Source organism: Cariama cristata, unplaced genomic scaffold (assembly GCF_000690535.1).
Source record: "Cariama cristata isolate BGI_N322 unplaced genomic scaffold, ASM69053v1 scaffold17416, whole genome shotgun sequence".
NCBI classification, from domain to species: Eukaryota; Metazoa; Chordata; class Aves; order Cariamiformes; family Cariamidae; genus Cariama; species Cariama cristata.
Genome location: NW_009622869.1, coordinates 1 through 17983, shown reverse-complemented (window position 1 = coordinate 17983; position 17983 = coordinate 1). Strand labels below are relative to the sequence as shown.

At 44.4% G+C, this 17983-nt stretch overlaps 1 protein-coding gene across 1 annotated transcript in view; it reads right to left on the bottom strand.

The window, feature by feature from the left end:
• LOC104163494 (metabotropic glutamate receptor 1-like) overlaps positions 1–16965 on the bottom strand; it is a 30359-nt gene extending 13394 nt beyond the window's left edge. Inside the window, exons 1-2 of the mRNA XM_009702519.1 lie at positions 16956–16965; positions 14481–15411 (exon numbers count right to left, since the gene is read on the bottom strand). Coding sequence (XP_009700821.1) covers positions 14481–15411; positions 16956–16965 — 941 coding nt within the window. The remainder of the gene's footprint in view (positions 1–14480; positions 15412–16955) is intronic.
• Positions 16966–17983: the final 1018 nt, after the last annotated feature.

Below are 17983 nucleotides of genomic sequence, written 5' to 3'. Positions count from 1 at the left end.
GAACCGCTTTCTAATGGACCCCTGGGTGCAGCAACAGGGAGTCTGGCAGAGGAATCGGGGTGGCGGTGCAGAGGGTTCATGAAAGAAGGGCATTAATTGCTTTACTTTATGTTCTTTGAAGCAGAAAAATGCTTCTAGCCAGTCGTTCAGAACAGGGGAGGTAATGGGTCTGTTGGAATCTGCAGTGAGGAATATAAAGGATCTGAGGGAAGAGTCACTCCTGCCACTATTTTTTCTCTTAAGTGTAAATGAATCCATCCCACGAGGCAAACAGCTGTGTCAGGATTGTAGGACAGTGTAAATTGCTATCTGTAATGTTTTATATCTGAACAGCTGTGAAACTAGAAATGTTCACCTTCTGCTCTGGAATTACCCTCTCTGCTCAACCAGGCTCCTCAAACCGACACAAATTGAATGAATCTGTCTGGCGCCCAAGATAACTGGAGCGCCGGACGCTGTGTTACCTACCCTCTGAAGCCACAGTCAGAGATCCTCCACGCTAGATCTTGTCTGAACTGTAAGAAAGGCTTTCACATTCCCTGCAGTCAAAAACATACAGAAAAGCACAGCCCTAGATTTTATACAATCTAATCGGAAACAACTGACCATCAATACCATTAGGAAGAAGGGAGGGGGGGGGAACTGAAGAGAAGTGATGCTGGCATCATGCTGATACTTACAGTGATAGCCCTGAATCATCCCCTGGTTTTTAAGAACTTATGTAAAACCCCTCGCTTTAATACAGGAGAGGAAAACCCCTGTGCCACGCTGCCATCACACCCTGCTCCAGCATTCGGACTGCCTGCCCTGCCCTCCGCCCTCCCAAGGGACAGTTCGGCAACACCACAAACTTTCTCGCCTGCTTTTCACGTCCTCGCCCCTCTAGCAGTCTGCAAGGTGACGGCGGAGGTAAGCACACTTTGCACGTAGAACCAGATCAATAAAGTGCTCAACTAAACACTCGTCCCAAATCCTCTTGCCTCTCTAAATCTAGCATCTTCCTAGGCAGAAGCATGTTCATCTTCTGATGTTTCTGTCCTTGAAAGGTCACATTTTTATGTAGGGTTGTCACGGCTGGATCAAAAGTTACCTACATAAAAAGAAGCAAGGCCATGTCCTTTTCCTGTAGGAAAAGGAGCTGAATTTTCAATACCATTTGTATGAGCCAGGATCTGATGGAAAGTATCTGCAGCATATTTAATTAAGCCCATAGATGAAGTTGAGAAGACGGACGGGTTTTCAGTACAAATTCATTTTTAAAATACAAGTCCTGAATTCCAAGCCAAGTGATGGCTGGAAATAATTGCTCTGACTTTTAACTTAATTATGCTAATCAATGGCGCAGTGGCAGTTTTTGGAGAGAAAGAAATGATTAAGAGCTGTGGAGCAAAGAGCACTGCGTGTAGTAGGGAGGTTGTAGGGTCACTCACCCTTGCCAGGCAGAGTGAGACACACAGATTAATTATTACCCATGGAGGACAGAGGAGCAGGAGGGATTTCACAGCGCACCCTCCGTGTCGAGCTGTGAGCATCTGCTGAAGAGGACAGAAGAGTCACGGTGACCAAGGACAACATAGTCCCTGTTGGATGCCCAGAAAGACCCAGTGCTGAGCTGCACGGCAGAGACAGAGCTAAGCCTGTGCTTCAGCTCAGCCCAGGGCATAGGAGCCAGCTGTGAGCCCAGGGGAGCGCGCCTGCCCTCCATGCCAGCACAACCCTTGGTGCCATTCCTCCATCGACTGGCAGGGAATGACAGGGACAACTAATTGGGGTCACAGCTAAGCCAGGAAAAGAAAGGGGGGGAAAAAATAATATTATCAGTTCCCCACTCCAGTTGACAGCATGGCCGTCCAGGCTCTTGTCCCTGCACGAGTGAAGGGACAGCACGGGGTAAAGCAGGGCTTCGGGTGTCATTTCTGGCTTAGGGCAGCTTAAAGCACTTGTGGATTTACAGGCTATGAGAGCCCAAAGTAGCCACAGGCAAATCTCTCGGCTGCCTGGGATGGTGGCAGGAGAGATTTTTGAGATAACTTATATAACCCTGAGGATTAAGAAATGTGACTAGCCTTATGTTTCAGAGGATATGAGAAAGTAAAGGAAGAAGGACTGCCCTCAGACTGGGGAGCACAGAGGTGCCTGGGGCCACACTTTGAACCCCACGGGAGCTCCCACTGCACCCCCGTGCTTAATCTGCTCACTGGGTGTTTTTTGCAGTCGTCTGCGCTGCTGTGGCTCTGCTTTCGAGCGTAGCCCCTTGTCAGTCCTTATCAGTCTGCTGAAGGCAGATAATCCCTTTGGGGGGGCTTACACAGACTCTGGGCTTTGCTGCTTTTTTTTTTTTTTGGGGGGGGGAGTTGTTTCCTGGGTATTTTGCTGCCGGCTGTCTGGTTAGTTGCTTGGTTTGGGGGACTTTAGGATGCAAAAAAATGAGTCATGTGGAATAAGTCCCAATTTCCAGACAATCCTTGATCTGGAAGTGCAAGGCTTGCAAGTCAGCCAAAACAGTCTGAACTGAACCACCTGAAATGATCTAGCTTGTGCCATGAAAGGAAATGGCCAGAACATTAAAAAAAAAATAAATCATTCCTTTTCGATGGAACTAGAGGGCAAGACTAACCAGAGCTTTAAGTAAGAAAGCAACAAGAGCAGACATTCCTGGCTTTAACACGCTAAGGATGAGGAAAGATGAGTGCTGGGGAAAGAGAAGGAGGATACACTAGCTAGAAGGTGGCTTGCAGACGGGCATTTAAACTGAGCCTGTGGTTCTCTGGGGGTGCCTGGGACGGATCAGACTGAAACTGCCGACACCAGCAAACCCTCTGCTAGTGAGGAGCTGCTAGAATCAGAGCGGGGGCAATTGTTTTGCTGGAGTTTAAGATCAGCTTTGACATCGCCGGCTGTGGGGCTGCAACACAGCTGCAGTGATCTAATGATTTGCTGCTGAACGGGACAACCCTCACCCCATTCCCCAAACCAGGGGCGGCAGGGACACCTTCTCTGGTGCTGACATTAATGTTTATCTGACTTTAAGATCTGGCTCAAGGACAATCCAGCAGAGAATAATTCAATTTTTTTTTCTTTTTTTTTTTGTTTCTCTCTGTAAGGTTAATTTTACAGGGTGGAAGAAAACCACATCCTATACGCCACAAAAGAAGAACCACAGGGCAGAGAAGGGGAAACAGCTTAAGAAGAGATAACTGAAGCGGCAAGCTAGAAATGGTAAATTGTTTATAATGCAGTAATGAGAAACCTGGAACTTTTAGTTTTCAAGTGGGCTTTAAAGTGACAAATTGTGTGATTACTTCTAGTCTGCACAATTGTTTGCTGATTACAGTGATAATGCCTTTTAACCTATGCTTGTCAGGTGTGGGAGGCTGAATGCCAGAGCACATATCTGCTCTGAAGAATTATCTGACTTGTTATTTCAAAATTAAATAGTCTTTAACAACTTATATGTGGAGGCAGATGTTCTATTGATGCAATATCCTTTCCTTTTCAACCCACACTTAAAGTGGTTTCTTAGAGTCCTTTGGCACAGCAGAGAACGTAACTTCTGTCATTGGCCATGATTATTTGTGACTCTTTGATAGTGGATGTCTTCTGTATGGACATTAAATCTGTCGTAGTCTGTTCTGCAGACTTCCAGACCTGGGTTTGGAAACCCCAAACAAAGAACTGGCAATGCTGATTTTGCCCATTCAGAGTCCTTGGGGCATAGAGCTAAGAACTGGGAGAACAGAGGAGAAAATGGTCAGATCTCTGCTTTGGGCACGAGTGGTTCTCAGTGCGTTGGGGACAGATGGAAAACAGTATCAGAAGATAGGTGAAAAAAGCATCAAACCATGCTAGCTAAAAAAAAAATCAGTGTCAAGCAGGAACCAAAGATGGAGATTTTGAAATTCCTCACTCTTCCCTTTACAAACTTGTAAATCATCACAGACAAAAGTAAAGAGAAGAAAGTAAGTTGCTCCATTACAAACATCTGTGGGACAGGCATTTAGCAAAGACTGCATCCAGATTTGGGACTGAGTACTGCACCAGAAGTTGGCCTCTGCTTTGCCACACTGCATCCAGCACCAGTCTCTGCATCTTCTGTATTCTACACAAGTAACGTGAAGAATGGAAAAATTAGGATGGCATTAAATGTTGTAGGAGGTAGTACAGGTGTTTGTAAGTGAAAGTGTCTGAATTCTGGGGTATTTTAAGAAAAATGGGCTTCTGCCTGGCTAGTGTGCGGTGTCCTGTCCCTGTAGTAACTGGAGCTCAGCTGGTGCTGATGGTAAGGCACAAAGGTGTGCAGGCTGTGGTCTCACAAAGGCTAGCGCAATCCGCAGCGGCAGTGCTGTCGAGGCACGGGAATGCTGAAACTCCTTGACTTTTGTTTCCAAAGTTCAGTAAAACTCCCATTGTCAAAAATAATCCCAGCTCTGGGAGCACAAACAGTGAGGGGGAGCTGACCTGAGATACTGCTGGGGAGAAATTTTTTCAAACCCTTCCTTAGGATAGGGAAGAGGTGTGGAGAGCATTCCTGAATTACAGTGGTGATATGTCAGGATAGTCAGGTCCTTGTGCCTTGGTGACAGCAGGCATCATCCTGACAAGTTTGTTTTGAAACGCATTACTGATCAACGGACAGCAATGTGCGGGCCTCTTCCCACAGCAGACAAAACGCGTGTGCTAGTGTCATCCACCAAGGGCTTCGAAGGGATTTCTTTAATGAAACACAGAGCAACACTGGACTGAGACTAACACTGTATAATCAGGATAAAACCCTGCTCAGGCAATTTAATTTCTAACAGCATGGAAAACCATACCCACCTACGGTCCCTTAACAGAGACAGACCATCTTCTCTCTCTGGGGGTGTGACTTGCTTACGAATTAGAGACTCTTGCTAAAAATCCAGTGCTCTGTCAGCATGTGTTTGCAGCTTCTGCAGTTTGCCTTGCAGCGTTTTGTTTTGTGGGGCATCCCAGAGCAAAGGGCAGCGCTGATCGCAGGCAGGGATCAGCTCGGTGCACAAGCCAGAATGTGAGATGGCTTTCACATCGGTGAAAGCGGTGACGACCAAGAGTGCTGTCCTTTTCTGGGGCTCTTATGTGCTTGTGGGTCTTTAAGCATGAAAAAAGGATTAAATAAATTAGCAGTAGTTCTGCATTTCACATTAGTAACTTTGCACTGAATTGCTGGGGTGAATCGAGAATATTTTTGAGACTGCATCTTAATTTGAGGAAAAAAACAAACCCCTGTATTAGCTGTACATAGATGTGTATAGTGCTCGGGCTATTTTATAGCCTTATCCTTACACAGAGAATATCAGAGATCCACAGCATATCCTTCAGTACCCAAATTTTTGTTCACCTCTAAATTACCTCAAAAATGTATGAAATCACAAGGTGGCTAAGAGATCCCTGCAGAATAAACACTTGCAGAATATCCTGTGTGTTTATTCTAGCAAGTGTTTGTACCTGAATTATCATGTGTTTGTGAAATGTCACAGCTCGCTTTGCTTCTGCTGAGGGGAGGTGAATAACTGAGGCACAGGGCTGAAACGTCACATCTTTGAGGAGAGGAAGGAGATAAAATGCATTCTTGACTTAAAAAATCTTAAAGTAGCCTCTAGGAAACTTGTATTTTAGTTCCTTATTCCATTTCCATTTTCAAATACTGAATTAAATAAATAAATGGCTGTTATGCATTTTAAAATTATATTTCAGACATCTTCCTCCCCCAAACATGGGTTGGTGGGGTTTTTTTCCTAAGTATGTGCTTACGAAGAGTTGGAGTCTGACTTCTGTACATAATATAGGGAAATACCTAGGGTTTTAGGTGCTTATCTGGATGCAGCTTTGAACATCTATCTATTTACCTGGCATTCTTAAAAGGAGAAGATTTCTTCCTTGTTTTTCTCACAGAGACAATTCTAACCAAAGCAACATGAGATTATGGTGCTAAGCAGATAAACATCCCTTGCTTATACCTGCATGTGAACGCAACTGTTTGTATCACTCACTGTTGAGTCGGTGTATTTTTGTTCATCCTAACTGGATCGTTCTGGCTACATTTCAGAAGAAAAATGAAATAAATAATGTATACAAATACAAAAATACAAGGAAATGTAATAAGTGATCCAGTCAAGCAAGAAATTAAATTACAAGTGGTGTCCTTATTCCTGTGTTTTATGCCAAGAAAGATACTAGCCTTGCCCAGGGTTTCTGCAGTACTGCCTTTGCTTCCCTTCAGCCAGGCAGCAGAGACTGTGGTACAGAGCTGTAAAGCTCCCCTCTGATGTCGCTGTGTATCTATGCGTCACTGTGGTTAAGTATTGAGATTCGTTATACAAAGCTGCCTGGTGCTACAGCAGTGCTCGTAAATAAAACAACATTTTGTGATTCAGCATCTTGAGAGCAGCAAAACAAGAGAAGGAGCTGTAAAGCAAAGTTCTCCGGGAGTCCTTTGGTAAGAGCCAGGCTGCACTCAGAGACCGTTCCTTGGGTTTACGTCCTGTCAAAATCCCCTGGGAGAAGAGAGTTGTGAATAGCCACAAAAAGAAAGTGGCAAAACTGCCCTGGACTGGGAAGTCCTGAGAAAAGGAGGAAATTACATAAAAACCTTACACAACAGCCCTTTCACCCGATGGGATCATCCAAATAAGACGTGGCTCCGACTGGCGACAAAGCAGCAGGAGGCTGGATGGGAGCCCAGGGTGCAGGGACTGTGCCCTGTAAACTAATTCGGTACCACCTGGGTTGTGTCTGAGCGGGGTTTATCCCCACTGCTCTTACTGGGAGGCCACTGCAGAACCTCATTGCCTTTCCAATTTATTCCTCTTAAATACGGTCTTGGGCAGCCTCTGCTTGGTCACAGAAGGAAACCCAGAGGAATAAGCCTGAACTGCCAGGCCTCTTGGCTTGTACTTGACGACAATCCCCCCAGTCTTATTGTGTATCTATCCCCGCTCCTTCTCCTCAGCTTGCCTTAGGAGTGACATGGGATATACTGGTTATGCATGTGCCAAGACTCCCTTTAGCTGGGATAATTTGCAAGGAAAACCTACAGTGCCTTATGCAGCTGTCCCCCTTATTTCTCATTAGAAGGAAAAAGGAAATTCTCTATCTCCAGACTGGTGGTTATCTTGCACATATACACACAGATACACAATTGGGTATAGAATTTGGTATACACACTTGCCATGCCTGGTTTTTAAATAAATATGACTTTTAGTATTCATTTAAATAACTAGAAAGAATGTAAGTGTTGAAGTGACATCTCAGAGTTATTTATCACCTGTTCTGTGCTTTTTTGGTGCATGGGACAGAATTACATCATATCTGTTAAAGCAAATGCAAATTCAAGGCTATGAAGGACAATATTAGATATAATTACGTAGCTCAAATTTAATGGACAACCCTGCAGCAGGGCCAGAAGAGATTGCTATTGGATTATTAAACTTCAGACTCCCTTATTCTGTGTTTCTTTCCAATTCTTTAACATAAATTGTAAGAGTCCCTTCGGAAACATGTAACTATCTTCTGGGAGTTTTAAATATTCACTTAAATCAATAGACTGACAAGGACTGAGCAGCTTGACTGAGTTTGTGGAATTTTCTTCTTTGAAATTCACATCACATACACGAGAGAACTGGGTAAGAGCTGTCCCAGTGCTATGTGTCCAGAAAACCATTAGTGATTTAAGACCAGTAAATAGCCCAGCAAAGCCCGCAAACATACCAACTGCCGAGAGAGACAGGTTTGGCATTAAAATCTTCAGCTATCCTCGTGAGCATACAAGATGCTTTCTCAAAAATGCTCTGCAGCCTCAGGAAAGGGCGAAGGACTATGCTGCAGACAGAAGCCAGGCAAACGCCAGGGAGGGCAGCGATGGGGAGACGACGAGTCAGGCCAGAGCAGGGTGCCAGCCACCTTCCCCCCGACAGCTGTGGCACCAGGGAGCCACACCAGAGCTGCCACATCTTTATCCACACCACGACAGGAGCAGACCGCTCCATGATATGCCCTGGGTGGGACGCAAGGGCCAACCAAGTGCCTGGTGGTGGTGGAGCCCTGTGCCCTGACGGGAGCCGGGAGCCGCACAGCCACGGACCAGCCCTGCGCCTTGCACCCCGCGCTGCCGCTGCTCTGCGGAGCCAGCACCGAAAAGAGGGCCTGGACGTCAACCTTTTGTTGCTAGGTTAATGGAGAGAGCAGATATACAACGGCAAAGAAATTATTTAAATAAACAGCCTAACCTGTCTTGTATCATTTTTTCCACTACTTTTTTGTTGTTGTTCTTTTTAATCTTTGTATTATTCCCACTTGCAGGAGCTGACCACCTTTCTGCTGTTTCAAAACTCTCTTCTGTAATATGCCTTTCCCCTCTGGGGTAAGCCTCAGCAGGATGGCTGTGCAGGTCCAGCGGGTTTAAGGGCCTTCTTGAAAGTGCCTTGGAATTTCGTATTTTCCAAGGTCTGTAACGGTAAAAATAAAGGGCTGTCTTATTATCTATGCAATACTACTACAGGACATGAGAAGTCTACCCACTACATCAATTTTCTAAATTGCAAAGCAAGCTAGCCCACCATTTCCTATTAGATTCAGCAATTGTCTCTACACTGGTTTGGCAATGCTGTAAGAAGATAAAACTACACCAGACAGTAATCTGTACAACAAGCCTGTAAAGATAATTCTTACATACTGTAGGCTAGGTGACACAATTTAGGACCAAATAAAATACTTAAATATATTACAGACTTCTCAGACTGGGCACGTGTCCTGAAGTGCAGGAGTTTAACAATATATTCTCTTTTATAGGAGAAGGCACAGTAGTGACCAGTTATTATTAATCCTCCTTGCACTTTCCACTAAATCTTCTGGCTTCAGATCTTTTGATGCATTTCAACCAGAGTAAAATATTCCCTGTGCGGCTGTGCCAGGTTGAGATTGGTTTTGTTCGATTTCACACACTTTAGCCTGCGGAGGTCAGGACAAAAGCCATTGTTTTACTTACATTAAAAGTGGTTTTATATCTTCTATTCACACTTCTCTCCTCTCTCCCCTTGCACATGGACTGCACAGAGTAGTAATGTGGGACAACTCCTGAGCATCTCTTCCTATGAGGAGGCACTCAGGTTGGGTCAATGAGAGGCTGTAAAAGATCTGCATGTGGATGCCTGCAACTGAACACGCCGAACATTTACTCTCTGTTTCTGGAAGCTCCAACTCTTGCCACGCTGCACTGTGCATTTGCCTCCTCCCACCACCACGAAAAAACAGTGAAACAAAATGTCCTGCCTTCTGGACGTACTTATGCTAAGATTCCCCTCATTGCGTGTCTGTGGGAGGCTTTGAAAATGAGGGAGCCGAGGAGGCCAAAAGCCTTCGTGGACTGTGAGTCTCCCAGTGAAATGAGTCCCAGAAAAACGCAGTATGTCAGCATGGCTTGCTCAAGGTGAAATGGCAACTCAGCAAGTCTGTTTAAAGAGACAGAGAGTAACTTAAGACTACCTGGAGATGATAATTTTATAGCTGGCAAGTTAAAAAAGCAGATGGTTCCCTAAGCCTTGGTGAGGGAACAGACACATGTTACCAGAGGTAGCTGAGAAACGTGATTCCCAGTTAAAAACCTGTTTGTAGGGACTCAGTACAGAGGGAGAGCAGACGAAGAATGGGAACAGGGTCCTCTAAAAGACGGAGGGAGAAAGTACTAGGGGATGTTGGGTTGCCTGACGCTTTTTATTGGAATAAAATTAAGCCATTTTGAGAGACCTTTGGCCCGGGTGACTGCCTGGACACTGCTTAGAGTGGATGCCTGTGAGAGCGGCCTAGAGGCAAGGACTGCCAAAACGTGTTAAAAAGATAAATAAAAAGTACTTGTCTGGAAATATTTAAAAACAGCTGTCCATTTCTGAGGGCAGACAGCTGGAAGAAAAATCATTGAATGCAAATATATCAAAATGACAAGGGGGGAAGCAGGTGGCTTACATATTAGTGTGGAGTCCTGGCCACTCAGTGAGTCTTGCTAGTTGGCCTTCCTATCAACTCAGATTTTGCTACACAACTTATGTTGACAACAAAATCCTTACTTTGAATCAAAATGCACTAAAATGGTGTCCAGACCTGGGGTCTCAACCGTAAACTTAAAATCATTTATATGTGAAGACCGAGGCAGCAGCTAAGCATCACTGCCAAACCTGGAGCTAACTACCCACAGATGCACAGTGACCTTATCCCCGGTGGTCTCCTCTGCAACACTGATCCTTCTCGTGCTGCTGCAGCCCACCAAGCAGCATGGGAGAAGAGATGAGCCTTGTTGCGTGGCTCAAACTCTTTGAAATGTGTGTGCGGACTATAGAAAAGCAACACAACAGACCTGCAGGCCTGGCTTCAGCCTCCTGCACATTGAGTAGGGTCCATTTGAAGCAGTGGCTGGAGAAGGTGTTTCCTGAACATCTTCAATGTCACTGGTTATTTTTTCTGCACATAGTACGGAAAGGAGCATTGCTTCCTCAGGGAAGCGATCGTACAGGCACTGTACAGGGGTGCTACTCTTCCAGCTGATCGACCCTCATAAAGCAGAGTAACATTTGTGGTCAAGAACAAGGCTAATGATCACAGCAAGATCTATATCCAAAAGTTACAATCTCATAGCTGGAAAAAGAAAAGAAGATTAAAAAGGCTCTCCTGAAACATGCTGCTCTGTCACCATCCTGTAACAGGCAGGATCTCGTAATGTCATCAAGCAGCAAACTCTAACAATAAATGTCCCCACAAAGCTTGAACAAAAGCAGCAGATATCACTCTCTCCCCATCTCTCCTGACAGAGCTGTTCCATTTTTTATACATATTTAAATATTCATTTGACAAGAGGGAGAGACTGACAGTAGCTCGGTACTGAAGACACTCGCAAGGGATCTCTCAGACCCAGATTCAAGCGCTCTCGCAGAATAGTACAAAGTATTTCTCTAGGGTTTGCATCAGGATTTTTTTTTCTGTTCCAGGACACATTGCTGGTCGAGAACAGAGAGAACGGAGGAGACTTGCCCTGGGACAGTCCGTAGCTGGGCTATAGGGCGTTCACCTGGGAAGCGAGGGAGATGCTCGTAACCTCAGTGAGTGCCTTCACTAATGGCTGTCGAGGCAAAGTTCCCTCACACTTTCCCAATGCCTTCGTCCCTCCATGGGGGAAAAAAAGAAGTCCCCCTGGCCCAGAGAGGATCCCTACCATCGAAGTCCAATTCTGTGAAACATTTTGAGAGGCCAGAATTTTCTGATGGAAAATGTATTCCACTGGAAAGTTTCAAACCAGCTCTATTTAAAACAGTGCTGGCTGTAATTGCTCATAGTTTAATTCAACCAAGTAAGATAGAGTTCAAACCCTCGTGACTGCACATAGCATCTTCAGAGTGCAACAGATCACTAAAGGCAATGTGCTTTGTTATTTAAGTGAAGAATTTATTTTCATTGAAACTCTGTTGGTAATGCAGCTGGGACAGGCATTTTTCAAGAAGGCTTTCTGACCTCTGTATCAGGACCAGACATAGCCGAAGGTTTTGAACTGACCAATAGATCCTGTGTTAACAGACTTCCCTGGTTAATTCTTTTGCTCTGCTTTAGGAAGGAGAAAGGAAGAGTGGCGTGGCTTGGCTTGCTCTAGTCCCCAAGCTATACTAGTTAAACTAACAGCACAACATTGCATGTGAGTGCTTTATCAAGGCTTATATAAGTTTGACTTGCCCTTGTAAATGTAAACAAGTTTCCCTTTTTAAAACTAACTCAATTTAACTCTACGTCTGCACACCAATTCCATTTAGATGGATGCCACTTTTCTGTTTAGGAATTGGAATGCACTGGATTAGCAGAGGAGAGGTTTGATAAAACAGGAAAAGAGATGAAAACTGAAAAGCTGAAAAAGAAAAACAAGCTAGGAAGAGAGAGAAGAGATAACAAGAAAATGGACAGAAAGTTATTGTAAGACAGCTGGAAAAGAAATCTTTTGAGTGAAGCACTGCTGGCCACTTACAGACAGAAAAATGTGGCCATAAGGAGGGACAACTACAGAATCAAGAAGCAGAGCAATATATTTAGGGATCTGAATTACTGAAAAAACAGCAAATAAATCCCAGATTTTGATAAGAAATTAAAAAAAATGTTGAAAATCAGCCAGGAGGCCATTCCTGTGGGCATTAAACATGTTCCAGTAGTTTCAAGTCCTGTTTCAGGAAGGACCTAACTATGCATTTGAGTCATCTAGGTGCTTCAAACGCTCCAGAAAATTCTACTTTTTCCTTCTTGGTTTCCTCAGTGACTCACACTTCTTTATCTGTGCCAGCGCAATGTCCTCGCAAGCTTTGCAACGGGTTTTGCTAGGAGCTAAAATACCCTCCAAAGCCCTGAAATGACTTTTTTCACCTGTCTCCTGACTTTATTTTCAAAGCTACACGTTTGTATACTACACTGCTTTCAGTTCTGTGTACCCATGTGCAGCGAGGTACGCTGTCCTTCTCCATCAGCAAGCCTAGCATGCCTCCGCATCCGTGTCGGTTTAGGTGAAGAACATAGCAGTCACTGCACAAGAGGTTTAGGTCAGAGGTCGGCATCTTGCCGTGTAAAAGATCTGGAGGCTTGACCTGAGACAAAAAGGCATATTAACTAGGTGTTGACTAGAAGAGCACCTTAAAACTCTGTAGGGCTGTTTTGCTTCATACCACACATAGGCTCAACAGAGAGGTTAAGAAAATCTTACTAAAATTATGCAACAAACGAGTTGCTAAAAAGCTCAGGTAAGCCCTGTTGGTTTTTTTAAGGTGACAATGCTGAGGGGGAAGCTCAGTTTTTGAACAGGATGAAATACTTTCTCATGTTATGAACTGTATTCTAAATTACTGCATTTGGATCTTTTAAAGTACAGGGGTTTTGGTGAAAGTAGAACAGTAAGCACAACAAAAAACGAGTTACTAAGTTTCTCATAATCTAAAATGCTCTGTAGTCCTTTTTTGTGTGTCAGTCATCTTAAAGATACCAACAGTGTTGGGCAGAGACTACGCTGCAGAGATGCCACGCTAGTTTCTTACAGATATGTAAGACTCCAATCCAACTTCCATAGAGTGAGAGGAAGGTGGATCAGACTCCATCTTTGTATTTGTATGGAAGTCAAGCTCTTGAGCTACAGAGACTTTTTGGCCATCTCCCAGCACGGGGGGCTCCCAGGGCTGCCTGCCACCCCCAGCTCCCTCTCCGTCTAGCTCAGGAGCTGACAGTCTGACCGTGGCCTCCGTGGCACACTGAGCTGTATATTTGGGTTACTTATGTCTCCATTCCCTTCTATTCCGATCCCCTGTCTGACAACAAAATGAAAAATATTGAAGTAGCATAAAGGCAAAATTGATCACAGCAGGGTTTTTCTACAATATTACCTCCGTCCTTATCCTTTCCATCTCCAGAACATATGAAAACGGTTCTTATGCACACTGAATCAAAACCAAATTGAGTGACTCAGAGGAATCTATAGATCCCAAAGAGCTGGAAATTAACTGAATTCTAATTCTCACAGGAAGCTCAGAAATGTAGACTGCATTGGTTCTTTATTATTTTGATAATTTTTTTAAACGGAGACAAAAATAATCTAAGCTCATATCTAGCCCCATCGTGCTTCTTTAAAGACTGAAAAGCAATAAGATAATAAAGAATGCAAATGTTCAGACAGCTGCTCACAGGGAGATGCTGTTTGAAGTAACAGCTCTCTCTCCCCCTCTGCTGCAGCTGGGTTGCTTTTAATTACTAGCAAGGAAAATAACAGGTTCAATAGATGTGGATGCAAGTTCATTTTCACCATCAGTTGACTTCTGCAACTTTCACGCCAACACCGGGTTTGAGAACATGGACAAGTTTACACTGATGATGACTAAGACTATTGCTCATTCTGAATATAAAATAGAGCATAGGGGTAGTACGAAGGGTGCTTTTGGATCACAATCATGAGGACCATCACAGAACTCTACCTTAAAAACTAATGCTCAATCCCCAGCTTTCACAAACACACACCCCGGTGGCCTTAAACAAGTACATGTGATTTACAACCACTCAGACATAGATTTCTGGTCCCCTTTCCCAAAAGGCTACAACAGCACCTCAGTTTGAACACAATGCAGAGCAACTGCACGTAGGGGCGTGGGATCCCCATCACATGCACGGAGCGATGAGAGAAGCTGCAAATGGAGCTCGGTTACTCTGCCACTGCCTGACCTGCCCCAGAGGGAGAGGGAGTTGTGTACAGGGCTGCCTTTAGAGCAAGAGAGAAAATAAGAAGCAACATGCCAATATCCATCTGAGACTTAGATCTAAAGGATCATTTCCACTTTTTCTGCTACATGTGAGACGAAACACTGTTACATACCTTACTATTCAGCAGACTACGGTCAACCAAGAGAGGACGGTAAAGAGACTGACATATACAGATAGACGTGTACCTGCAGTCAACCACTTACTTTGGATTTCCGGCCCCTGGCTTCTTTCTCCGGAATATGTTGAGGAAAGTGTTGGACTTGCAAGGTGCCTTGCCATCCCCGACATGCATACGCACCACATCTGAGGTGGTGAAGGCACTGCGGACGTTCCTCTCAGGCTTGGCTATGATGATGTACATCTTAGGAGTGAACATGCACCCCAGTGCCACTGTCACGCTCAGGCTCACTGCAAAACAGGTGGTGATGATCTTGTAGTTGCTCCCGAAATAGATGGGCACAAAGGCCAGCCAGATGATACAAGTGGTGTACATGGTGAATGCAATGTACTTGGCCTCATTGAAGTTGGCAGGCACATTGCGAGTCTTGAAGGCATAGTACGTGCAGCTCATGATGAGGAGTCCATTGTAGCCCACAGGAGCCACGACGCCTAGGTTGCTGGTGTTGCAGATAAGGTAAACCTCCTTAATGCTGGGGTAGGAGAGGATGGGCATCGGGGGCTCCAGGATGATCAGCGTGATCACCAGTGTCAGCTGCACGCTGATCAAAATGGAGGCAATGACCACTTGGGCCCACGCGCTCATGAAACGTGGCTTGCGGGTACAGATCTTCTTTTTGCTGCCTGCCAGGATGCGTGCAATGCGGTTGGTTTTGGTCACAAGGGCAGAATAGCACATGGCAGAGGAGAGACCCACCAGAAGGCGCTGGAGGTAGCAGGATGTCGTGGTGGGTTTAGCTATAAGGGTGAAAGGGCAGACGTAACCCAGAAAGATGCCAGCAAGGATAATGTAGCAGAGCTCCCGGCTGGAGGATTTGACAACAGGGGTGTCCCTGTAGAGCACAAAGATAAGGGTGACAAACATGGTGACCAGGATCCCCAGGCAGGAAAAGACCACAGCCACAATAGACTCTATATTGCTCCACTGGAGGTACTTTACAGGGATGGGTTCACAGCCTGCAGTGTACAGAAAAGAAACAGAGCGTTAGAAGGGTAGCTGCTTGAAGAAAGAACTCTTTTTTTCTGGCTCCCAATATAATCCAAACATTAGCTTATGCCTATGTGCCATGGATTATTAAAACCGTTTTACAAAGGAGTGGACTGCAGCCTGGAAAAGTTTGGATGAAATATGTTCAAAAAACAGCCATCGATTTTGAGTGTCCCAAACATTTGCTCATGATGCAACAAAAGGAAACGAGATTTGGAAATTTTTTCATAATTTTTCTTGAGATACCTGCTGCTGACGAGCCCAGCATATCAAAGGCAGAGCTGGGAACAGAACCCAGATAAACTCAGCACCATCCCTTCATTTCAGCAGGGAAAGGATTGTTACAAATCAGAATGGGTAGCTTATTGACCTCCTTAGACTAACTTAGTTTAATCTTTGTCATAATGATTGTAACTTGATCCACTACATTTTTGTGAGGGTGATTTTATAAATAATAGAATTAATGTAAGATCTGTGGGCAGAAAAATGGTAATAAATCCAAAGTTGTAATGGAACTATACCATAGATACTGTACCTTATTAGTATATTTCTGCTTTTTTTTTCTCTTAACATTACCTTATATTCTTCCTCTTAACATTACCTCACTCTCATATTCAACACTGTGCTCATTGTTTTTCCACTAAATAATGTAATTTGAAGCTTATGGAAAAGTCAAACCCACAAAATATGCATGCCTTCAAAAAATATCTGGAAAGGCTCTCCTTTATGACTAGTACAGATGTGCAAACATAGGTACCAGTTAAGATGGTACTTAATTGCTCTCTCCCACACTCGAGTTAAAGCAGTCTCTGGCTGTCTTCCTCACTGTGCTGGAGGTGTAACACCAGCAATAAACATTACAGAGAAAATAAAACCCTCTGTGTTAATAGGACGTTATGGTTGTGAAGCTGAGTTACTGAGAACCTTCCTTCTGGCATTTCCTAGTTTCTGTTCCTGACTTAATAGTGCCCAACACTTTTAACATGTTTCTGTATCCCAAGGAAAGTATCCATGGCCTCTTCTACTTCTTACTTCTGTCCTCCTCCAGTTTCCCTTGGACCCAACTCACATTTCGTGCCTTTCCCCACCTCTCAAGTATCTTTCCTCCCAGTCCCTCACCATCCTCGTCTCAGTTCCCCTTCCAGTTCAGTTTTTCCTAGCCAGTCACCTCTCCACCCAGATGTCTGCACTACAAACACTGTTGCTCCAGCTTTTCACATCCTGGACCAGCTGCTCATCACCTCTGCCTGTCTGGGTTGTTGGATGCGGCCAAGAAGAGCAGGGAAAAGGTGGTGGTGCCAGCGAGCTTATAAGAGAGGCAATTTTTCCTCTCCGTTTTGCTGCTAAATCTTAGCAAGGGCTCTGATACTGTGATGGGCAAAAGTCATGCTCAGCCTCTTCCTCCTCAGTATAGAGTGTATCTGCAGAAACCAACCTCTATGAACTAAAAGCTTCCAAGACCCACAGTTTTGTTCAATTTATATGCATCTTCCACAGGGTGACACAAAATTACCAGCCGACATGTCTATCAAAATGCAAAGTCCTTCCTTCCAAATAGAAGAGAAGTAAGCAGAGGTATGGATCAGGGTTGAAAGGTTTTACAGAAACCTCATTTTGAGAAACAGAAGAAGAAATGGGTTTTGTTGAAATTTAAAAAAGTCAGCCTGAGGCAAAGTCCTGACATGGAAAATTTCTGCTTGAACTTTTAATGTCTGCCAATGTCATAGGAACTGAAAGAATTTCTGATAATTCTGTACTCTTTGTCTCTAGGAGCACCAGGCTGACTTAACTACAGGTAATGATGTTACAGGCACCTCTAACATCAAAGCCAATAGAGATGGTAGTATGTGCAACTGGAGGTCTTAGTGTATAAAGAAAGGGAATTCTGTTTTGCTCAAAGTGGTCTGTTCAAGACTCAGATACATGAGGAAACCCGTTCTTCCAACCAGTATTTTTATGGCGAAATATGAAGGAAAAGCTTTTTATTAGAAGTGGGAACCTCCGGCCATTGGCTGCAGCAGCCCAGAGTGGAAGTTGGATCCTTCTTTGATTTAATAAAAGACTAAGAATCAGAAGCTACTGCTTGTTGATTAATACATGCAAAGCTCTTCTTAAACAAGCCAGTCTGTGGTTACTGGAAGGGTTAAGCTTCAATGTGGGCTTTAAGCTTAGCAACATCAAGCCATACTCATATTATTCCACCTTAAACAATATTGTCAGAGCCTTAGCCCTGATTCAGCATGGTAGTTAAGCTTATCGATGGCTTTAAGCTTATCCTGTGTAAGGTCTTAGAAATCTGTTTCATTAAGTAAGTGTTGATTCCTGTGCACCAGCAAGCCCCAAGAGCCGCATATGCTACAAACATTGCCAAAAGCTGCCTGCACTGCTTATATCAGCAAAGAGTAGTTGGTTGTCAGCAGCTGTGAAGGTGGGGCATCTCCCAGTTGGGAGAAAGTGGGCCAGGGAACCTTGTTGAGACTGGGGGAGGATACCCAGGAAATGGTGTACTTACAGGCTTGTCCTGGTTTCAGCTGGGATAGA